The 24,580-nt window shown below is 40.6% G+C and overlaps 1 protein-coding gene across 5 annotated transcripts in view; it reads left to right on the top strand.

Moving 5' to 3' along the window:
• The window catches only part of ACSL5 (acyl-CoA synthetase long-chain family member 5), a 68,565-nt gene extending 45,467 nt beyond the window's left edge, over positions 1-23,098 (top strand). For all 5 annotated transcript variants that reach the window (XM_015425836.1, XM_015425835.1, XM_015425838.1 and 2 more), the window contains 20 exons: positions 2,185-2,355; positions 3,440-3,548; positions 5,143-5,207; positions 5,290-5,391; positions 6,051-6,150; positions 9,165-9,343; positions 10,318-10,350; positions 10,436-10,487; positions 11,383-11,456; positions 11,565-11,642; positions 12,955-13,089; positions 13,427-13,561; positions 13,674-13,769; positions 14,623-14,695; positions 15,546-15,634; positions 15,722-15,838; positions 19,036-19,179; positions 19,457-19,558; positions 21,451-21,522; positions 22,325-23,098. In XM_015425836.1, coding sequence (XP_015281322.1) covers positions 2,200-2,355; positions 3,440-3,548; positions 5,143-5,207; positions 5,290-5,391; positions 6,051-6,150; positions 9,165-9,343; positions 10,318-10,350; positions 10,436-10,487; positions 11,383-11,456; positions 11,565-11,642; positions 12,955-13,089; positions 13,427-13,561; positions 13,674-13,769; positions 14,623-14,695; positions 15,546-15,634; positions 15,722-15,838; positions 19,036-19,179; positions 19,457-19,558; positions 21,451-21,522; positions 22,325-22,462 — 2,049 coding nt within the window. In that variant the 5' untranslated portion in view covers positions 2,185-2,199 and the 3' untranslated portion in view covers positions 22,463-23,098. The remainder of the gene's footprint in view (positions 1-2,184; positions 2,356-3,439; positions 3,549-5,142; positions 5,208-5,289; positions 5,392-6,050; positions 6,151-9,164; positions 9,344-10,317; positions 10,351-10,435; positions 10,488-11,382; positions 11,457-11,564; positions 11,643-12,954; positions 13,090-13,426; positions 13,562-13,673; positions 13,770-14,622; positions 14,696-15,545; positions 15,635-15,721; positions 15,839-19,035; positions 19,180-19,456; positions 19,559-21,450; positions 21,523-22,324) is intronic.
• Positions 23,099-24,580: the final 1,482 nt, after the last annotated feature.

A 24,580-nucleotide genomic window follows, 5' to 3' on the forward strand; every position in this document is an offset into this window, starting at 1 on the left:
AATCCTTCAAAATACTATAAAGAATTGAGCTCATAAGTTTAACTTTTCAGATCTAAAGTGGTCCAACATGATATAAACAGCTTGTATTGTAATACCCTAAGCAATAAACCTGAGTCAAGGGAAGTGCTGCAGTGATATTGAATTAAACTTTGGCTGTTTTTATGAGTGACTTGAGACACACTGCAGAGTCTTTAGCTAGTGCTAATCAACCGGACACTCTTACTTTCATTAACCACCTCTTAAACTTTGTTTGAGCTTTGATCTCATGGGCCTGCTTGAAATAATGAGACTAAGATGTGTAAGATTGTGTTATAATTTTATTTTTACTGTTAAACACATCTTCTGCTAGCCAACCTGAGGGACTGGATCTCAAAGAGCATTTGATCAATAGCTTCAGTAATAGGTACATTGGGGGGGGGACACTGGCTTTAGCATCAAAAAAGACTTGCTGGGGGCAATGTTGATTGCTCAGATATGCATGAAGTGTAACAGTGTTTGAAATACAGAAAGGCTTGAGTGATACGAAGTGCTGTAAAACGTGCTGTTGCATGAACTTTAGCACTCTTCTTGTCATAGTGACCTTTTGCATGGTGATAAATGCAGGGGAAAGGGTTTCCTGTAATGTTTAGTGTGTGAGCGAGTGCTGTGTGTTCATTAACAGGTCCGTTAATTCATAGCGAGGGCAAAAGTCAAGGCACTTACTAAGCTAAATCCTAGATAATAAAATGAAGGTGTATGGCCTGCTTGATAGAGCTTGAATCAATCTAGTTATAAATTAATTCTTCATGGTATGTCCTTGGAGAATCAAAAAGGACTAAAATGACATGTTCCAGACTCTACTGTCTTTTCTGGGAAGGGTGGGAGGTAGAGTGTCATGTTACAAACAGATCTGAATATGTTCTAAGTTATTATTGGTCTTGCCATTAGGTCCATTGTCACTGTTAGTTAGTAAAAGGTAAAGGTAAAGGTTCCCTTGCTCGAAAGCCAGTCGAGTCCGACTGTAGGGTTGCGGTGCTCATCCCCGTTTCAAAGCCGAAGAGCCAGCGCTGTCTGAAGACGTTTCTGTGGTCATGTGGCCAGCATGACTAAACACCAAGGCGCATGGAACACTGTTACCTTCCCACCAAAGTGGTACCTATTTATCTACTTGCAATTTCTTGGTACCTATTTATCCACTTGAGCCACCGGAGCTCCATGTTGATAAATTCCAATTATATGAAGCAGTGTGTTAAGTATATTAAACACCTGCTAAAATATTCACTCAGAAATAAGCTTATAAGTACTTCATGTGGATTCCAAGTTAACTCATTCTCCATAAAACCACTTGTAAAATTCTGAATAATGGATTTGGTCTGTCCTGGAAGAGTGGGATTGGGTAACTTGTTATATGCTAATGCTGCTGAAGGTAGCATCAAATGTAGTGAGTACTTCTAGTGAAGGAAATTGTGTAACAACTGGCTTGTTAGAAGGGATCTGGGCACATGACTCTTCCAGGACTGTGGGTAAGCAGCCTTTGTAAGTTCCAATTTTCAAAGTGACTGAGCACTAAAGGTGAGATGAATTTTAGGAATCTTCTCCTAACTTAAGCTGCTCAGCACTTGTGACATATTCTCATGCATCTTCTGGATCTGGCTAGGCAGAACTTTCTGTGGAAAGTCTTCACCAGTCTTGTTGCCATGTAACCAACTGCCCTGTAGCTGGGTGCTTCAAGGTGACTGCCCCATATTTAGGGGGAAACTCTGATGGAGAGCTGCTGGCAGAGCCAACCGTGAAGCAGGGGAAGGTGTGCACATCCAGTCTGAGTAGCCACAAACACTTTGCTCCATCAGAAGTGATACCTGCAAGCTGTGGAGAAGTATATGGGCCTGCAGGACTACTTTCAACAAAAGTACACAAAAATACTATCCTTAGCAGTGTGGTTACTGAGGAGAAAATAGATAGTGCTAAGGAGGTACAGGGGTATGAAGACTATTCATTACAGAACAGTTCAGCTATATAAAACTCCTCATTAAAATGTCAAAATTTGGGCACTATACACTTCACAGAGCCATGCGTTATACTTTCCACCTTGACTCTGTAGTACAAACTATATAGAATAAACCATGAGACTTATGGCATTGGGTAAAAACTTATTTCACTAGGAACTAATAAGGAAATAATGGTGTGTCATGTTTCCTTTGGCAGTACTGATCCAGCAAGATGATTTGGATACTTCAGTTCTTGTTTTCACCACTTCCAACTCCAGCTTTGATTGGTCTTGTTACTTTTGGAGCAAGTGTCTTCCTGTGGGCGATAAGCAAACCGAAACCAGTAGCACCCCCTGTTCCCTTGAACAAGCAGTCTGTTGGCACAGAGGTAAAACCAGCTATATATTCTGTAAACTGTTACTGGCAAATGAAAAGGAGGATTGAGTTCACAAATAGATTACCATAACAGCATCTAGTCGTTAGTATTTAAGAAAGAACCTCTCTAGATCAAGTGCAGTATCTGTAATAATGTCCTGACATAGTCAATCTAAGATTATTTTATAAGAGCCTATTCGTCACCATGGCAATATCAAGGGAATGCTGTATTAATGGCTATGGGGTCATTAGATCCATTTAGGCCTCTTGTACTTCTTACCACTGCTGCTGGATTAGCACAACATTGTGCTTGTTAGCTATACATAGTGATTTTTATCACACCTTCCAACAGGACCAAACTAAAATATAATTCTGTTGGTACATTGATATGGGGTGGGAGCAGTGAGGGTTCATACAATGCTGTGACTGTTCTCACTGATGGAATGTAGAGAAGTTTAGTGTACTACTGTTAAGTTCTGTAAGGAAATCCATGTAGTTGCATCTCTTGTACGGGTGACTGATGATCTTGCTTGGAATTGGTTTGCAGGATTAATGCCTGACATGAAAAGTATATACAATATCAGACTAATATTATACTTGTAAGCTGTTTGTTAAATAAAAATCTGCAGCTTACACAGAAGACTGTTGGGGATTCTATCTAGGCTTGTGTCAAGTCTAGATAATGTATCCCAAGTTTACATCTGCTTGGTTTGATAGTTACTGAGATGATCTCAGACAACTCATTAAGCACTATAAAAAGGTTAGAAATAGCTTTGCACTTTGGAATTGGTGGTGACTGAAATTTCCCCAGTTTGGAATCTTTGCAGTTGGTGCTAATTATGAAGAGAGCTTGTATATTGTTTGCAGCTCATATATACCACACCATGACATATGCTGACCCTACTGTTCCCACCACTTTCCCTCCGACTGTGACCAATAAGTTCAGGGAAAGAAGTGCTGGGGACTGCAGTCTCCTAACTGCCGTAATTTCTAGTTACCTTTGTCCTATCATTATCTTGACTTTAGTTGGTAATTTAACTTGGAGAGGTCTTATCCCTATGTCCACCACTAACCTGAATAAAACCTTCTAACTGTAGGGAGGAGCTAGAAGGAGTGCACTTGCACCTGAAGGGAAGCTGCTTTCATATTACTATGAGGATGCAAAGACTCTGTATGAATGTTTCAAAAGAGGACGATATGCGTCGGGTAAGTGAGAAACTGGATCTGGTCTTGAGTGACCCAAAGACAAATCTTTACAAATCCAAGAGCAAAAGGCATGGTTGCATAGCTCTTCATGTTGCTTGCTATTCACTTGAAAGGGTATTTCCTTGGTCTCAGTGCTTTATTGACTACCACATTTTGTGACTCTTCCAATTCCATAGTACTGGGGAAAATTGGGTCACTAATAGCATCCTTGTAATGTGTAGTTTGAGCCTTAGTCTGATCAACATAATCTGCCTAAAATAGTTGCCAGCTGATTGCATTTAAACTATGATTATGCTACAGGAAATGCCTTGATTAAACAATAACATTAGTATTTTATCTAGTACTTTATTTTAGAGATTCTTGCATGGCAAGGAAATCTCCGCTCCTTTTGAGATGAAATCTTTTTGCCTTTGCTGTAAAATGAAGAAGATTCATTTTCATTTGTATGAGATTAGAGCACGATTCCTAGCTAGTTGCCATAGCTATAATTCAGATACACAGCCAAAAAAAACCCCAAAACCCCAGAGTTTCTCTTCAAAGCTGGTGTTAACTTTCAAAATTTTGGCATGCGCAAAGTCTGCATAGTTGTCAGTATCTATTCTTGAACTAATTCCTTAATCTCTGAAGGAACTCCTCTAAACTTTTTAAAACTCCCCAGCCTACTGATAGCAAGTGAAATCCTTGCACATAACTGCATGTATGCCAGTCACTGTATGTGGATATGTAGACTAGGGTGCTAAAGTCACTGAAGGCCTAGAATCACAGATGGGCAGGCTTCCCCCTAGCTCATCTCATTTTGAAACCAGGGTTTCCAAGCTGTTGAGGATCTTGCTTTGAGCCAAAGGAATATAAAGATCATCTGTATCTTGACCTAAAATAGGCCTAGCAAACGCCCTTCTAAAACCAGCTTGCTATGGTAAAAATCTGGATGTCACTGGAGTCCATATAGTTGGCACAGGTTTTGCTGGCTACATCATCCCACTTTTGCTGTTTCAATCTTCAGATACTGATAGGCTTGCCAAGTCCCCCGGGGGGCGGGGAAACCCCGCCCCAGAGGCCCGTTCCCCGCTGGCGGATGATACTGAAATGTTGGGAAACTATCTAAGAGCTTGTTCAACAACAGGCATTTGGAAGATAAATAAGCTGTGATCAGAAGGCAGTAATTGCCAGTGCATCATTAATCATGCATTCCATTGCAACTACGTTTTCTGTGTAAACCTAGAAATTCATACTATAAGCTATATTAATAGCACTTAAGCAGTCTAACTGCAACTGCTGCTCTTAACACTCTAATTCTATCTCTTGAACTACACCAAATCTTTATCTCTGTGAATGTAATATAGACAACAGCTTGTGTACCTGTGGCTTGGCTATAAAACAAGATAGTCCTGAAGAGGAATGTGTTTTTGAATGAAGTTATCTAAACCTTAGAATGTAGAAAAGTCCCAAAGAACTCCAGCCATTTAAATTTAGAGATGCTGTGTACTACCAAGATAGTGGGTTGCTTTGACCTTTTGGGTACATGTTTAGTTTTTAATTCCTGAAGACAGATCTACTCTTCTGGAATGTTTATAATCTGAAATTTCTTTTGTAGAAAATGGTCCTTGCTTAGGATACAGAAAGCCAAAACAACCATATCAATGGCTATCTTACCAACAGGTTAGTCACAGAATTTTCAAAGCTGTTCCCAATTCATATCTTTGAGGGACTGTTGATTATCTGTCTTTGGACTTTTTTCTAGGTTTTGGATAGAGCTGAATACCTGGGTTCAGGCCTCCTGCACAGAGGGCATAAGCCATCACCTGACCAATTTATTGGCATCTTTGCTCAGAATAGACCAGAGGTAATTTTCAAGAAATTCTCATTTGGGCAAGTAGGAATTAATAAACTGGGACAATATCTAGCAACTATTGTGCAGAAGAATGAATACTCTGGCTGCTTATTGATGAAAAAAATTGCATCCTTTGGCTATTATCCCAGTCACTTCATTGTCTGTTGAAGGTTCTGTAGTGCATCAATGCTGCTCAGACTGCCTGCAGAATTAAAAAGTTCTTGATGTATCACATACTAATGAGATTTTGTCAGCCCTTCTAAGCTTGCATAGCTGATACAGTTGTGAGGTTTTGCAGTAGCATCCAGCTTGTCTTTACTTGCTCACATGAAGCTGCCTTGTACTGAATCAGACCATGGGTGTATCAGAGTCAGTACTGTCTGGCAGTGGTTCTCCAGGATCTCAGGCAGAGGTCTTTCACATCACCTACTGCCTGGCCCTTTTAACTGGAGATGTCGGGGATTGAATTTGGGACTTTCTGCATGCCAAACAAATGCTCTACTGCTTCCTCTCCCAATGGAAGTTCTTAAGGTGTTGCTGCGACCCTGTAAGCAACAAAGAGCTTGTGAGGTTTTGAAACGTGAAACTTTAGCACATATCTGACCTTGACCATTGTACAGAATTCTGTCACTTTCCCCATTGTTGCTTTTCCCTATTTTTGCCTTACATAGTGGATAATCTCTGAGCTTGCCTGCTACACTTATTCGATGGTTGTTGTTCCCCTCTATGATACACTGGGACCGGAGTCAATTGTGTACATTGTTAATAAAGGTAAGCTTTTTCTTCTGTCAAATTATTTATCACATATAAGGACAATCCTTTCATGTGACATGATGACTCTAGTGTCTTAATGTTCAAGTAGCTTGCCTACACCCCACACTGCCACAGGTACCTAATTTCAATGGGCTGGTTTCTCAAGAAAGCAGACTGCATGCAGTGTCATTTGTGGAGGGAAAGTAGCAGTGGCTTTGGTCTGTACAGGAGCTAATAGGTGCTTGTCTATTCAGCCTTCTCCCAGCCTATACAGTCATGTGAAAACCAGCTAATTGGTTGGCAGGAAAGAGAAGGGGCAACCTTCTACCTTTATCAAGCAAGTTTCCTGGAAGAATAAAGCACTATGCTTGCTCTGTAGCTAGCAATATTGGCTTACTTGGTCTGTTGGAGAGAGAGAGAGTGTGTCAAGGAAGTAGAATGGTGTTCAAGAAGCTTTGCCAGCTGTAGAGACCAGGGGAAAGAATTCATCTAGTTTGGAAAGATGCTTGTTTGCCCTGAAATCTGAAAGTACTCTTCTGTTAGTTTATAAAAATGCAAACAGAGATTGCAGCTCCAGCAGGGGTGACCCAAAAAGAGGGTGAAGTGGGGCAGCCCAGCCTTGAAGTAGCCCCCTGGATATCCCTCCTCCAACCATTCCCGGGTTCCCTGATAGGCCTGGCAGTGGGCTGGGTGAGCCCCAGCCTCCCGCATTTGATGCTGCCCACCGACTCTGCTCTGCCCTCCCCCTCTCCACCCTCCCTGCAGCGCCACAAACAGGACACATGGTGAGTCTTCCAACTTTTATAAACCTTTATCCTACCTTTTTTCTGTGGAACTGTCACCTTCTCTGTTTCCCATCACAACCCTGTGAGATGGGTTAGGCTCAGAGTGACTGTCTGAAAGTCACAAAGCAAGCTGCAGTGTTGAGCAGGGATTTGAGCTTGAATCTCCTTAGGTCCTAGTTGGTTGAACAATAACTACTGTGCCATGCTGATTAAACCACTGCACCAAATCAACAGCTGCTTGGTAGCAAACTGTACTGTACATGAAGTGCCTATCTATCAGTCAATCAATTTATTTCTATAGTCCTTAGACCAGTCATACAAAAAGAAGTACACCTTTACAATATTCCAAGATTTTAAGATACATCAGTGACCCATTAAAAGCAAATTAAAATGTAATCGAAGTGCCTATCTTAAACACAAATGGGCAAAATGAAACTAACTTGATTATTTCACATTTTGAGGAGCGGCTTTGGCAGTCTGTGAAGGAGGACATTTATTTTAAAAACTCACTGGTAGCATTGGTATTACAAACTGTTTCACTGACACACCAGTTGGTACAGAACTAATGGTGAGCTAGTTATGTGAACAGATCTATGTTTGTGAAAATCCAGTCATGGTTTGAATGATGTAGCATAAAATAATTGGCCATTATGTAAAGGACACGTAGTAAACTCTGGTTTCTTGTTTATGCTAGACTTCAGCCAATGAAGAATTATTTGAAATCTAACAGAAGGGCCTAAATTTTTAACTTGCAAGTAAACAATCCAATGGATTAAAGTACTTCTCTGTTGCCTTTAGTTGCTCAGTTTTAATTCTCAAGGTTGAATTTAAAAACAATAATACCGTTCTTGTAAATAGCTAGTATTTCATGCTAAATAGGCAGTGGGCAAAACCGTGCATTCAAAGTGGTAGAACTACTTGCCTTTTTCTGTTGCTTTGGTTGATCTTAATTATCACAGGAAAACTAGGAAGCTTAGAAATTTAACACATTCTGCAAGGAGCTCTGTCACTTGGGATAGCATAGCTGTAATAGATTTCCTGTACTAGTCTGAACAAGCTGAACTTGTCATTAAATTGTGTCCTGCCAGCATGGTAGAACTTACAATTAGAGCAGAAAGGAGGTAAATTATACATCAAATGTACATAACAGTACCTTGATTGCTCTTTAATTAGAAACTAGTTTGGGAATGGATGATTGGGATCACAGGAGAAAGTACTTATCTGAAGTACTTAAACTTATCTGAAGAAGTGTGCATGGACATGAAAGCTTATACCTGGAATTAAATTTTGTTGGTCTTAAATGTGCCACTGAACTCAAACTTTGTTTAACTCTTCTCTGTAACTGCTCCAGATCTACCTATGACCAGTCTTTGCCCTATGAGCAAATAGGAACATAATAGATACCCTGCTGACTCAGACTAAACAGAAAGGGGCTACTTAATTGCTCTGGAGGACCAACAAATAGGGCATAGAGGCAAAGGAATCCTTCTGATATTGCTTTCTAGAATACATAGTCAAAGATTTCCAGCCTCTGGAAACAGAGGTTACCATAGGTCCAACAATGGCTGCTAGCCTTGAAGACTAATTGTCCATGAATCTATCTAATCCACTCTTAAAATATAATCCATCAATTCAATTCTTTATTCAAGGGTAGCATCATATAGCTATTGAGTCCAAGTGGTATATGTCTAGTTGTCCTCAGCATGCTTAATGTGTAACATTCAGTGTGTGTTCTGTCATTTAAACGTCTTAAATTATAGCATCTTAATGTTGCAACAGAACTCTTCCTCAAAGGAATCACTGATAGGCAAGTAAACACTCTGTTCTACTGTTCTTTCCAACCCTAGTCTAGGACTATAGCCCTATCTTACTTTGTAGTAAAACCCATTTTACACAGTAGGACTTCCAAGTAAACTTGCTTAAGATTGCATCTAGTGTCCTAGGCCTGCCTACCTAAATACTAGTCAAAACTCTTGCACCTATTTAGATGACTAAAGGCTTGGGCAAAGTACTATGGTCTCTGAAGAGAGACTAGATCTCTCTGAAAAGGTGAGACTAGATCTCTCTGAAAAGGCAAGAACCTGAACAGTTAACAAATTTTTGGTTGAGTTTCATCCCTTCATCTATTGTAGTGTATTTTTATGGAAGTGGCCAAACATCAATAAACTGAAACTACAGTTGTGAGTGTAATGATTCCTAGAAATAACTGAATGAACTTTTAAAGTATATACTTGTTTGTTTCTATAGCTGATATCTCTACAGTCATCTGTGACAAGGCTGACAAGGCCCAGGTGCTGCTTGAAAACTGTGAACAAGGGAAGACCCCAGGACTGAAGACCATTGTTCTGATGGATCCTTTTGATAACAAACTAAAGGAAAGGGGAGCTGCAATAAGAGTTGAACTACTTTCATTAAAAGAACTTGAGGTATAGGATCCCACTTTCAGAACTGTCTAGCATTTGAGAAAGGTTGTGGCCAGCCACTCTGAGCCTGTTTAGGTGGGGAGGGCGGGGTACACATTTGAAGAAATAAATAAATAAATAAAATTAGTGGTCAAATGTACTCAATATAGTCCCTTCTCTGAATCCAGCTGTTTAAGTGCAGGGCTGTACAACTTAATTAGTAGACATCTGAGAAGGTCAAAATTAGACCACCTCTCAGTTTCATTTTAGAACTGTTGTTGCTCTCACAAGCTGAGATGCTGAAACTCTTTGGATATCAGAACACATAATATTCAGTCTAAAGGTTTCTATTTCTGATTGGCTGGCTGTCTTGCCTAAAGTTCTCACCGTCTGGAGAAGATTTAGTTGCATAAGATTTATCTAGGTAAAGGACAATTAAAGGCTGTGCATTAGAATCCTGAGGCTTCTAGTTTCCAACAGAAGTAGCCCATGGCTAGATGGTCAAACATCAACTGGTGTCTCTGTCAGCCTCCTGACTAATTTACCCATGGCAGTCTGTCCTTTTAAGCCTCTCTATCTGTTTTTAAAACTTGCAAGTGTGCATAAGCTAGCCTGGTCAAGGCTTATAGGATTTCCAGGATGGAACCCTTCATGTGAAGCACTCAGAGTTTCATCTTGAATGAACTTAATATTCACTGACATGAACTCTTCATAGGCATTCTCTCAACCCTATCTCTGAAGTGACAGACCAAAAGGTAGGACTTCTCTTCAAGCAGGGGCATGAAAATGGCATCCTATTTGCCGGAATGAAACTTTGACCAGAAACAAATGGGTATCTGCATAACTTTTGTTCAAAATGTCCTTCCTCATGGCTGTTCAAAACAGATTTCAAAATGTCTCTTTCTTGAGAAACCTCATGGCCTTAAGACCGTCTCAGATTGTCTAATTGCCCCATCCAAGTAGCATTGCTAAATACTCTTTTTTTTCCCCTCTCACAGGCATTGGGCAAAGACAACTTAAGAAGACCAGTTGTAAGTCTTTTTCTATGGTAGTTAAACTATGCATGTTCACCACAAAAATAAAACCCCAACATTTGGATATCACTTCTTGTTTCAGCCTCCCAAACCAGAGGACCTGAGTATTGTCTGTTTCACCAGTGGAACCACTGGTAAGTAGCAGGGATTCATCAGAACAAATGCAAACATTGTCAAAGAATTACAATATAAATGTACTTTATGTACTTTATGGAGAAGTTACAATGACTAAACTGAGGCTATTACACTCTGGTCACATTATGAGATGACAAGAATCAGTAGAAAAGATGACAACATTAGGAAAAGTTGAAGAGCACAGGAAAAAAAGAGGAAGACCGAACCTGAGCCACACCTCTCAGTCTGAAAGACCCAAGCAAGGCTGTTAATGATGGGACATTTTGGAGGTCATTAACTCATAGGGTTGTCATAAATCAGAAGCAATGACATACACACAGAGAAAGTACAAATTAACTGGAATGCGGGATTATCATTTGGTCTAAATGATTTTGTTAGCCATTCAGTTGTGTTCGACTCTTGGTGATTTGAATGATATCTTTCTAAACGATATCTTTCCATATTTACCAGATGATGGGGGGGGGCTGTTATAAGAAGAGGAATGTTTAGTGTAACTTCAGATAGTCTTGGCAGAACCTTCCCAATGTGCCTCAGTTCTCTTGGGAGATAAACAATGAGTATATCCTACAAAAGCAAGAGGGTGTAGGGTGGTTTTCTTTATGCTCAAAAGCTTGAGCAACCATTCAGCTTACAAGGGAGAAGTAACCAATGTGTCTGCCCCTTCTGAAGGTTGCCCAATAATATGAATCTGGGATACAGAAATTCAGAGCCCCCTGCCCCCTGCCCTGTTCAGCAAGCCTCTACAGTTCTTTATTGCCCGGTTGACAGAAGATTAATACTGCAACAAGCTGGCATGTAAACTGGCCTGGCTAGTCATGTTTTCATGTCTGTAATCAAAGGTGTGAGATTCCTAGCTCTGAAGAGCCAAATACTCATTCTCAAATATCTGTATAGGAAATCCTAAAGGAGCCATGCTAACACATGAGAATGTTGTTGCTGATTCAGCAGCCTACCTAAAGAGCCTAGAGGTAAGCATCCATGTGCTAGTTTTTTTAGGTTGCAGCAGCCTCCATGAACATTATACTGTCATATAGAACTATAGGCCAAAGTACTGACTATACGCTTCTCATTTACAGATGACAACTCCTTGTCAAACATCTGATTGCTCTGTGTCGTACCTTCCTTTGGCTCACATGTTTGAAAGAGTAGTGCAGGTAAATGCATTCCTGGTTTCTATACACCCAGGCAGTTTACAATGTCTTGGAACCTGTCTGTAGAACTAATTTTTCTCACCTTCTCTGGCCGCAGCCCACAATGTCTCTTGAATTGCTACTCTGGAAGTACAGGGGAATTCCTTGAACAGCATGAGGGGAGTTAGGTCTATTACAGGAGGGAGGAGTTGGTGAAAATCTCCCCTTGCATGCTGTGTTTAGCCCTACACTTTTTTTTTAATTGGGTAAGTGGTTATAGAAGGGGCATAGTTAGCTATAATTGTACCCATATGCTGATTTATGTGCAATTCCACTGACAAAAATGTGTCTCTTCCTGTTTAATTGATTACAATGTTTCAAGTATTTTGTGTGATCTTGTGAATGAACAGCTTACCTTTAGATCCCTGTTCACATGTTACAATGAATGTGCATACACCTTGCATGTACATACATACAGGGGTTGTTTCGTAGAAAAGAGCTAGGGGAACTCATTAGCATAACTCATTAGCATATGCCACACACCCTGACATCACCGGAAGTGTGTCATAAGGCCACACCCCCCGCCCCCAACGGTCCCGGCCGCCGCCGGCCTTGCAGCTCCACTGCCGAGCCCCATGAGGGGCCCGGCAGTGGACCAACCTGCAAGGCCGGCGGGAGTGCGAGGAAACTTCGCCAAGGCCCTCCCTGGCCCCAGGCAGGCAGGGGTGGGGAGAGGCAGGGAGGAAGCAACTTACCCTCCCTCTTCTCCTGCCTCCTCCTAGCTGAATGAGGGCCGGAAGCGGGGCGGCTGGAAACAGGGGGCGGGGCTTTGTCGTGTGCCCCGCCTCCCCGCACCTCACCCAGGGGAATGGCGATCCCCCCCGAATCGACCTCTGCATACATACACCTCTTGTAAGAAAGAACCACTGTATGTTCTTTTTGCAAATGAAACTGGGGACCAATACCTAGATAAATGTGGGGTTTCAGTTGCATGCTTAGCTGAATGTGCATTGAATGTAACATGACAAGTACTCAAAATCAAGTGTATACTGTACACAGATTGTACATGTGTTCATGGTAACATGTGAATTTCACATCTAGAATCAGCAAACTTAGCTTCTGATAAGTACATAACTTTCAGTGATCACTTTGCCTTGTTTCTCTACTCTTTACATGTCCACTATTCCTAATATCTACTATTTAACTAACTCATGACAAAATTGTGACCTCTCTACATCGTTTGAATGGACATGAGGGTGGGGGATTCATTGCAGAGTGGTCTTAGTCTTGGTAGAGTCTTACAATATGCAAAAGCTTTTATCTGCTCGCATTTTAGACCGTAATATACAGCAGTGGAGCAAGAGTGGGGTTTTTCCAAGGAGATATTAGACTTCTGACAGATGACATGAAAACACTGAAGCCAACACTCTTTCCAGTAGTGCCAAGACTGCTCAACAGGATCTATGACAAGGTAACAATTTATTGGTCACCCGAAAAAGTGTGCTCCAGTTTAGAAATGTGCTTTAACCAGATTTGCTACAGCTAGTTAGAAACATGTTTTGGATTGTATACAAAAATAGCCAACAAAAAGCTTTGGGTACTAAAACTTGAACGCAGGAACCACAAGGGCTTTAGAAGGTGGATACCTCTGGGCTCTGTTAAAAGTATACAAGTCATTATTCCATGACTGCAAACACAATAGCTGAAGGTGGGAGACAGTAACACAAATGGTGCTCCATTAACAACTTTCATGTCCAAGGCAAATGGCTAATGCACAATGTTTCTGATAATAGTCTAATCTCTTGCAGATACAAAGTGGTGCTCAAACAACATTCAAACGTCTTCTGCTAAATATCGCTGTGGCTAGGAAACACGCTGAAGTGAAGCAGGGCATTCTTCGAAACACAAGTCTCTGGGACAAGCTAGTGTTCAAGAAAATCCAAGTATGTGTTGCTCTCAAGCATATCAACACAAGTTTGTTTTATAAAATTGGTGTGTCTCCTGCAACCAGTGCTGTTGCTTGTAATGACAATATTCTTCTATTTCTCCTGACAGAACATCATGGGTGGGAAATTGCGAATAGTAGTAACTGGAGCTGCCCCAATATCTCCATCTGTCATGAAATTTCTCAGGTCAGCTTTTGGATGTCAGGTAAGATCTGGGATGGGAGATGATGGGATTCTTAGAACTTCCTCATTCTGTTAGTGTCACTTCTATAGAATTTGGGAATCCCTGGGGAAAAGGCAATGCATGATGAATTAAATGAATGAGAAATGTCCTGAGGAACTGACAGTGCGATAACTTATTGATGAAACTTGAAGGCACTTCTGTAATTTTGCTTGGAGCTGACTTGCATCAAAGAAGACAGCCAAAGGACCGTCTTCCCAATACATTCACGCCATGGAACTAAGATCACGTGACGCCCTCCTGACTCTCTCAGCAATCAAAGAAGCTCATCTTGTGAGCATGCAAGAGAAAGCTTTTTGGTGGTAGCCCCATGATTTTGAAACAGTCTCCCCTGGAAGATGAGCCTGGCCCCTTTGCTTTTGATCTTCAGGAAGCAGTTGGAGACAGTTTCATCTAGGACTACATTTGACTCATTTAGGGTTGGTTTTTTGGGCAGTTCTAGTTGAGATTTTAAATTGTGATCTTTGATGTGTTTTCATAATTGTTATTTTATTTACATTCTGCCTTGCAGAATTCAAGACAGCTTACAAAGGCAGCTAATAAATTTATTTAAGTCTATTTACTTAAAACATTGCTTTGCTAAACAAGTAGGTCAATCAATTCTCAAAGCATGAGACCATTTCTCTCATACCATCTTCTACTGGTAACTTGTGTTATATTCTACTGCTAAGCAACTACACTGTGGAGGCCAACTGACATAACACATTGGTCTGTTGATCATGACTTGCAATGGCAGATTAAGCGGCTTGATAAAATGCTTACTTGGCATCCAGGTTGGATCTCAAAGGCTGTATCTAACACTAATTTTCTGAAACAGATTTTTGAAGCATATGGTCAAACGGAATGCACTGCTGGCTGTACTTTCTCATTACCAGGAGACTGGACAACAGGTAGGGGTGTTTTTCACAACATATTGTAGATTATTTGGTCACTGTAGAATATAGATATGTGTGGAAGGGGAAGTATGTGAGTATGATGGCACCTGAGCTCTGGGAAGATAACCCTCAGATAAGGATAGTGTATCAAATCAGTCATTCCTAAAAGAAATCAACCCTGACTGTTCCCTGGAAGGCCAGATAATGAAACTGAAGCTCAAATACTTTGGCCACCAAATGAGAAGGGAGCACTCACTGGAGAAGACCGTGATGCTGGGAAAGATTGAAGGTCAAAGAAGACAGGGACGGCAAAGGATGGTTGGACAGTATCATCGACGCAACGAACATGAAATTGAGCCAACTTCAGAGGACAGCGGAAGACAGGAGGGCCTGGCGGGAGCTGGTCCATGGGGTCGTGAAGAGTCGGACTTGACTGTGCAACTGAACAACAACAAATGTGTACTAATTTATTCATTTGTTTCTGGGAATACAGATACAGGAAAGATACTTCAAGATATTGTTATGCTTACGTTGATGATCTGCTTATATTTTGTGAGTCAATGGGGATAAGCTTCTGTTCCTTTACTCTGAACAAAACTCATGTTAGGTATCCAAATATGATTAAAACATCTAAGGAGAAGAAAGCACTTTGATGTTTCATGTACGTGTAACTTGAGCCGCTGTGAAAAACTGAGAACAAAATAGGTGCAGTGAAGGAAAGCAAGGCTGAACAGCAAATTGACAAGGATTATTACTGAATTTTGCTATATTCTACTACCCTGGAGTCCTGCCATCTTAAACGAATGACAAGATAAAGAAAATACTGCAGAGCAAATCTTTAAATGTTTTTGATGGTGTCTTCCAGACCATGTTGGGCCACCACTAGCCTGCAACCTCATAAAACTTGAAGATGTGGCTGAAATGAACTACTTTGCAGCTAACCATGAAGGGGAGGTGAGCAACCTTTCTGGTGTTAAAAAAAAATGGACACTCTTATGCATAAATGGAGATGAGACTAAAATTAACTTGTATCTTCTGTAGGTTTGCATCAAGGGGCCAAATGTAATGAAGGGTTACCTAAAGGATCCAGAGAAAACAGCAGAAACCATTGATAAGGATGGTTGGCTTCATACTGGAGATATTGGGAAATGGTTACCGGTAAGAAAGCCCATATTGAAATAAATGTCATTAGTCTTTAAGATGCTATTAGACTTCTGTTTCATTTTGCTGTAACAGACCAGTAGAGCTACCCCTGTGCAGTCACTGAACTGTCATTCTAAGCTATTCCTTACTTGACTATCAAGTGGCTCATAGGAAGGATGTTGAGTTTTTAAATATACTCTAGTATAGGCTCTAAAGAATACAGAGTTGTAGGAAGAATGCCTTCTCCTGCAGTCTTATGAAGAAATTATAAACTGGACACACCAAAGATGGAAACCAATATAAAGCAGTGGGCAATACCTATACACTGACATTCAGGCTGTAAAGTAATTAGAATTATTATGCAAACATTTTTGTGGCTAGGATAGGAGGGTGATAAGAGCAGCCACAAGACAACCTTTCTTGAATATTGTCAGCTCTGGATTAAATGTTAAGTGATATAGTAACCAAAACAAAAACAACCCTAGCAAACTTTGACATAAGGCTGCTGGCAACTGCTAGTGTTAGGAACTCTTTCAAAGATGAGGTGCAGATTCTAGATCACCTGTTAAATTACGCCTTTAATGTATTTAGATTCTGCTTCCAAACTTCTAAAACAGAAGCAGATTCTAGTACCAAAAAAGACAACGGAAGTGCCCCAACTCTCCTCCACAGGGCTCACAACTGGCTGCAAGGAAAATGGCTAATGTTACTGTATAACTGGGGGGTGGGTTTGCCATCCGATAATAAGTCTTCAGAAATTGGGTGCACTGAATGTTCGAAAGGGAAAGGATAAAGACAAACCTCTATGAAGAGGAATGAAACAAAGTACAAAAGTACTAGAGGTTGTAACAGTAAAAATAGGTGTACTGTGGAATATACAAAGATACAATGCACCTTATCCCATATAAAATAAACTACAGAGCATACTGTACTGGTTATGTGACTGAAACAGCCTATCACCCTAATGGATGACCCATGCTGGGAGATGGATCAGAGTGCAAATCTGTTGCTTCTCATGCACCTCTCAGCTACTTCTGATATAATTGATCATGGTATCCTTCAGAAACAGCCTCTCCAGGCTTTAGTCCTTCCTGGAGGGTAAGTTTTAGATGGTGGTGCTGGGAGACTGATACTCAGCCCCTTGGCCTGTGTGACCCTGCAGTGTTCCATCCTCTACCCTGTGCTTTTCAACATCTGTGTAAAACCACCGGGTAAGATCATCCAAAGATTTGTGCTTAGTTGTCACCAATACACAGGTGACACTCAGCTCTGTCTTGTGCTTCTAGCAGGCCCTGTGTAGGCTATAGAAACCTTGGACTGGTGCCTGGAGGCAGTTTTGTAGTTGATGTGGGCTAATAAACCAAAGCGTAATCCCAACAAGATGGAGGTGCTACTAGTTAGAGAAGGTCTGACTCAGGATTTAAGGTATCACCTGTTTTGGATGGGGTTACACTTCCCTTCAAGGAAATAGGGGTGTAGTTTGGTGATACCAACCTGGATGCAGGCAGGTGGCAGCTGTGGTCAGGAGTGTCTTTTACTAGTTTTGACTGATTAGCTAGCTACAAGCTTTCCTGGGCAGAAAAGGTTTGCCCACTTTGGTGCATGCCCTGGTTACAAGTAGATTACATTATTGCATAGATTACATTATTGCATTGTAACCTCTGTGGGGTTGCCCTTTCAAAATATTCAGAAAAAATATTCATTTGGTGCAGTATGCTGTAGCCAGGATTTTGACTAGAGTGGGTCAAAGGGACCATATCATTCCAACCTTGCCCCCCTTCTGCACTGGCTACCAATTTGTTTCTGGGCACAATTCAAAGTGTTGACCTTTAAAGCTATATATGGCTTGGGACCAGCATAACTGAAGGTCCAACTACTCCCTTATGAGCCGACCCATACTACTATGGTCATCCTTGGAGGTTCTACTTTGGGTGCAGCCCACCTTCTGAGATTAGGCATATGGCAACCTGGGAGAGGGTCTTCTCAGTCATGGCATGAAAAACTTTGGAACTCTCTCCCCAAGGAGACTCATATATCCCTTCTGTTGCCATCTTTCACCCGTGGTTGAAGACTTTCTTCCCTGTGTTTTAATGGTTGTTTTTATGTTTGTGTATGTAAATTTTAGCTTTGGCTTTAACTATGTGTTTTTTTGTTTAGTTTTAATGGCTTTTAAGAAGTTTTTTATTATGTGTTTTTAATTTGTTAGCTGTTTTGCTGGCTCCAATATGAGCAGAGAGGCAGGGTATAAATTTGGGAAGTTACAATAAACTCTAGCAGAATGGTAGTTGGGGAAAGTATCAACTTTTAAACCCTCTCTTGTTACTAGATATACAAAAGTTTTCATTTTAATAGCTTGCACACAACTTGTATAGCTACCACATCTAAAGTGCCCAAATGAATTTAAGGGTTGTCTATCAAATTTTAAGTCCGCGTGTACCAAAGTGTCTCTGATGGACATGGTTTTCCTATATCCTACCACAGGCAGGCCCTTACAACATGGAACCTCATTCAGGAAATGCCAGCATATCAAATTTATATTTTTAATATGTGATGACTATGGGAAAAAATCCATAGAGAAGAATGAGACTTTCTTTTGAAGTTCCGATTGTAGACCTACGGGAGAATTGTTGAATAAGCAATCAGACCTCTTCTTTGTTGCTGCTACCAATGTCTCTGGGTAACCCCAAGAACTTGGCCACTAAAGATCATGATTCCAATGCATATTCTGCAAGACAAGATGTATTTCATTTGATGTATAGAAAAGCACTGAAATAAGTGTTGATGCAATCTCTAGTACTTATACTTCATTTGCAATAGAATGTACTAGTGCTAGTGTTCAGCCCATTCTAAATATGAAGCTTGGAGATAGCAGATCAGAGCTTTTCCCACTTAAGTGATGGTGTGAGGCTGACTGTTCATTAATAATCATTTATCTGTAAGCTTCCACCCAAAATATCAGCACTTGCCATAAAATAGACCTTCTGTTTTCTCCCCAAATAGAGGAGGTAAGGTTGAAAGGAAGCAAACGGTACTTGCTCTAATAATTGACAATGGGACATGTTACAATTTTAGTTAGAATTGCACAGAGCTAGTCTAACTGCCCATGGGTACTTGATTGCTAGATGTAGAGTTTTCATCAAGCAATACATTTAGCAGCTACATGGAATACACTGAGCACAAATTACGTCAGATTTACTAACTCTACTTCACAGAGTGGAGCCCTGAAGATTATTGACAGAAAAAAGAACATCTTCAAACTTGCTCAAGGAGAGTACATTGCACCAGAGAAGATAGAAAACATCTACATAAGAAGTGCTGCTGTCGCACAGGTGTTTGTGCATGGGGAAAGCTTACAGGTAATAGTATATTCATGTAGAGCTGGACTTATGAGATCCTCACCTGGTCCCTCTGTAGACGGATGACTGTCCAAATAGTGTCAACTTAAGACCTGTTCCACAGCTTCTCTAGACTACAAAGGGGATATAGATACAATAGAGACCTAGTGGGTGGTATGTTCATAAGAGAGCTGCTTCCTAACGTGAAGTGACATATAAAATCAGAACGGGCTTAGGTGTGTTGTAAATAGAAATTGGATTGGTAATAGGAGCCTGATTTATCTGCTCCCCCCCCCAGTCTTTCTTGGTTGGTGTGGTGGTTCCTGACCCAGAGACTCTTCCAGAGTTTGCAGCAAAGTCGGGAGTGAATGGTTCATATGAAGAACTCTGTAAAAATGAAGTAAGTACCACTTTTTTCTCACTGAGGAAAATGCCTGATCTTGAATTGTGCTCTGAACAAAACTGTATCTGTCTGGGATAACATGGCCACTGATTTCACCAGTCATGCATGCACAACAACTTTGTTCAGAAGTGGTGTTCCTTAAATGATTATGGATGGTTCTGTGCAAATAACTGTGTGACACTGAAGTAATCAGTTTTCCACCCAAGCCACTCACAGGCAGATTGTCTGTCTCTGTTTCTTCTGAAGAGCTTCATACAAGGTGTGTAAGAGGATAACTAAACTTTAGCAATGAATGCAAGAATAGTGGGTGAGAGAAGAAGCAATGCTTAGAACTGTCTGTCAGTAACTGCCTACTGCATTGCTTGCATAACTTACGTTGTACAGTGCCTTGTACAGTGCCTTGGAATGTTGTGTCAGTTGAAATTTTCCACTCGAAAGCTCATAATGCAAGGTCTTGCTAGACATTAATACCACAGAGTTGCTCAAGGGTGGTAGTTATATATTGAGCAATGCTCCCAAAAGTCTCACCTTATTAATGAAATATCCTATTTTCACATACTCTCTTTTGGGGAGGGGGAGTAACCCTGCCTGCATCTCAATTAAGTGGTGTTGTGCAGCAGGGAAGATACTAAAACATGCAACAAATACTTCAGTAAGTAATGGAATACGGGATGGTGCTGGTCCAGATGTTCTCACAATAGCTCTTCAGATTCCTAAAAGATTATTAAAGTACAGAAAAGTGACCATAAGCAACGTTTATTGAAGGCTTATTAGACATAGCAGTGAACACTCAAAATTGGTTGAAAGGGAAGTGTAAGAAATACCCCAATATGAGAATCATGTCAACTGTGAGGGAATAGGCTTTCTTCAGTGATTTGGGTCCATTTGCCGAGCTATGGCCACCTCCAATACAGTAGTGTTCTGCTGCTTTTCATTAGCATAAATAGACCTGTAGCTAGTCAGATATTCCCTTTAAAAATACTGATGAGTTCACAGAGATGTCCACTGTTTTAGGGGTATTGCACCAATGATATTTGGTAACATGAGGAAGGGTTTGTTCTCAGGTCAAATGTAGGGTATGAAAGGAGCTGGGAACCATGGAAAAAGTAGGGAAATGGTATGACGGCTGCCACCAGCTATTGGGTGCTTTAAAAAAAAGGTGTGTGCAGTTATGGAATCCTGGACAGTAATCAAGTAGAAAGACTCTGGTGAAGAAAGGGGAAATGCAAAGATACCCTTGTTTCACAGAGGTAGCAATGCCAAGGGGGGGGGGGTCTACAGTACATGTGCAGAGCTCATAGAAAACTTCTCATTCCAAGTGAAAGCAAACCTGATTTTGGCTATGATGGAGAGGAGGGGAGGTGGAGTAAGTACAGGTCTAATGTGATACAGATGGGCAAGATCCACAAAAGAGAAGCATAAATATCTTGGCCAGCTAGACACTACCTTACTGCTGGTGGGATAAGCACCAGGATTCAGCTGAACTCTAGTGAGAGTCAAGAACATAACAAAGGACCACGTCTTTGGGGTCTCCTCTTACAGATTAACTGAAAAGTGGCTTAATTGCAATGGGACACTGGGGGCTCTTCCTTTTACCTTGTCAGGTAAGGAATTCGTAAGCCTGTTGAAAGATGTGGGGGAACTATTTATAGATCATTCTGATAGCTGGTCAGCTGTCAGAAATGCCAGTCTTTGAGGGCATCTGTATACTTTTCTCCTGGATGTGAGTTATTGTCCCATTGAGCTCTGCCTACCACAACGCTGTATTTTGCTGCAACAGATGAACCTTTTCATGTTGAATACAAAGGAAAGAGGGATTATTGGGGAGTGGTGACTGGCCTTGCACCACAACATGCTAAATAAAATACTACTGCTAAATTGTCTTTTAGGCAGTGAAAAAAGCTATTGTGGAAGACATAACCAAGTTGGGGAAAGAAGCTGGACTTAAGTCCTTTGAACAAGTAAGTAGCTTATTCACTCAGGTTCTTGCTAGTAGGATATTTTAGGAAAATGGCTTTCAAGAGTGATCTAAAGAAAAAATCTGCAAAAGCAGATGTAATCAATCCTCACCATCTAGGTGAAATCTAATGGGACTGTCTTTAATACATAAACGTAAATAATATAATATAATGCCTCTAGTACAAAAGACTAAGTCCATGATCCCATTGTTACTTCCACTGTGTCTAGGAACAAGAAGAACAGATGTTGGTTTTGTTATTAAAGGACTTCAAATTTTAAGGTTGACGCCAACACTGGGCTCCCAAAAGGCAGCTGAGGAGGGCCAATGGATGGGTTGCATATCATTCTAGGACATTCTTGTTCAAACTCTGTGGTTGATCTTGGACAAGTCAATGAATTTCCAGGATTGTAGCTACTGCTATGTCTTTATCGTCATCTGCTGAAATAGTGTGCTGGATGAATGCATATATTATGCTATGTAGCGTGATTTATCTTAAGCTCCTAATCAAATGTTGGTTGCTTTACCTCAAAAAAGATGAAGATGAATGCCAGAGATTGAAATAAGGGTAGCTTGGATGGTTGTATAAAAGGATGGTGGACACCATGAGGCTCCCTTAATGCAAAAGTGTATAGAGGATGGGTACTTGCTTAAGAGCACAGACTTCCTGATTCAGGAAAAAAATTCACGGTAGTACTGTAATTTCTATCAGGTTGAATAGTCTAGGTTCTGTGTCTGTAAGTGCATCAAGCTTATTACTCTGGCAATCTGTATGACAGGTGTTATCATACTCTGTTTGCAACTAGGTAAAGGATATCTACCTTCATCCAGAAATGTTCACAGTTGAAAATGGACTCTTGACTCCAACCCTAAAGGCCAAGAGAGCAGAGGTATCAAAATGCTTCAGGAGCCAAATTGATGCCCTTTACACTTCTAGTATATAAGAAGGCAAAGACTAACTTGGAATATAAGCTTACAATGGACTACAACAGCACTCGCCAGGAAACTAAAGTCTTTATTTCCTTTTATCATCTGGTGTCTTTAGAAGGCATACCACATAGAAACAAGTTGTGGTGAGTTGTATAAAATCAGCAAGGTGTTTAGGTGAAGACTACTGACTTGAGACAGTCAAAGCAATTGGCGAAAGTGTCCTGTTTCCTCAACAATTACTGTCGTGTCTTAGTGATTATATGATCCAAATGGAAAAGCCTTGATGGTATACTGAGTATGACTGTTCTTATGAATAAAACAGCTGAATAGGAAAATCTCTCTGGAAGAACTTTCTGTGGTGGGTGTACAGGTCAAAGTGAGGTATTGGAGTGACTTGACTCTGTGGAATACTGAATGGCTCTACCATACTGAGGGATGGAAATTTACTTAGTCATGTCATCTCTGGCTTTGTATAATATGCTTGAAGGACAAAACCATGCACCTTAAGGCTCTTAACTGTAAGTCTCTTACCTGTAATAGCAGCCATAAATGTACCTACCTCTTCTAGTTTGAAAATTTATATTTCTCCCAAAGCATAATATAACTGTATTCCCGCAAGATGACGAATATGTGAAAAATAAAAAAATACTGCACTGTCATATTGTCTAAGTACTTTGATTAGAACCTCTTATCCAGAGCTTGATATGTTAGCTTTTACTTATTAGGTAAGCACTATTATTGGAGAATAACATTGGTTAGAGTGATACTGTACAGTAGAGCCCTGGGGTGTTATTTTAAAAAAGTTGTGCTTCTAATCTGCACAGTAGCAAGCAACTTCTTGGCAGCTGTGGCAAATTTCTGGAAACAGGAAACAGATCTTCAATCTTAGAACTCCCAAACAAATCAGAGTAATTTCCTAGCTGATAAGATACTGCTAACATTGCATAACATATTACAAATGCAGAAGCCTATAAATGTCCAATTGTATTAGACTTCATTCAAGGAGTAAATTCTTGCTACCGGAGTTGTATGCTTAAATCTGCTCTGCCAAGTTTTCTCCACAGTCTTGATATATTTCAGCCCTGAGTACTTTTCCAATTGATTGTAATATGTTCTGATGTGTAAACTGCATGAACTCTTTGTGGCCATGGAAAACAGCATTATTATGAAGGGGTTACCAACAATTTTACAACCATGGAGGAAGTTTTTCAGCTAACTTTTCTGAGTCAATATAAAGAATTGTTCAGCAAGGAAGCAACATAATTCCAAAAGAGACATAAATATTATCTTTTTGGTCTGTTTAGCAGTTGCACTTCCATGAATCTAAGTAGTTTAAACCCAGAAAATATATAAAATTCATCATTCCTGTTCCAAATAAAGGGTCCTGCAAGGAAGGTGGTAGAAAATTAGTGCAGAAGGGTAGGATTTTCACTTATTGTACAGCTTTTGTTAATCAGCTACAGAATTTAGAGGCTCATCTTACATTAGGTGTGCTCTTATGGTAAGAATTTGAATGGCCAAATATGCCACCCTTTAATCTTCCCTAAAAGCACATACACCTTATGATGGACTGCCCTTTAAAAGATCGTAAGTGCTGTGTAACCAGGTAATGGACTGTGAAGGATTAATGCCTCACAGAACCAGAAAGCTTGAGTGACAGGCTGCTCCAAGGAATTTGACTGGTTATTGTGAGTTGAGCGTGGGCCCTGACTGAGAGCAGTTTAATGGATGGAGAACTGGGGAGGTTGGCAGGAGGAGTAGGTAGATCAGTTAAAACTCCCATTCAGGCCAGAAAAAGGGATAGATCGTCTGGTGAGAGAAGAATTCCCTACCCAGTTAAAAAAAAGGGAGATAGTGCAAAGAGTGGAGTGATCCCTGGTCTGGTGTGTTTAGAGTCTGCCTTCTGAAACCTGAAAAGTCAGTAAAACTCAAGAAAGTGTACTGATGTGTTTAGTGATTTGGGAACTGGATAGTTTATCCCTGGCTTCTGAAAACCAAAAGAGACAGTTAAGTTCAAGAGAGTATACTGGAGAGTTTAGGAAACACTGGGAAAAAAGCCTCTCATCTTAAAGATTCTAAGACTGTGTGAAAAGCTTAAACTCTCATTTACTTGAAATTGTAGTCTGTGCCCA

The sequence above is a fragment of the Gekko japonicus genome, unplaced genomic scaffold (assembly GCF_001447785.1).
Source record: "Gekko japonicus isolate JY-2015 unplaced genomic scaffold, Gekko_japonicus_V1.1 scaffold2261, whole genome shotgun sequence".
Lineage (NCBI taxonomy): Eukaryota > Metazoa > Chordata > Lepidosauria > Squamata > Gekkonidae > Gekko > Gekko japonicus.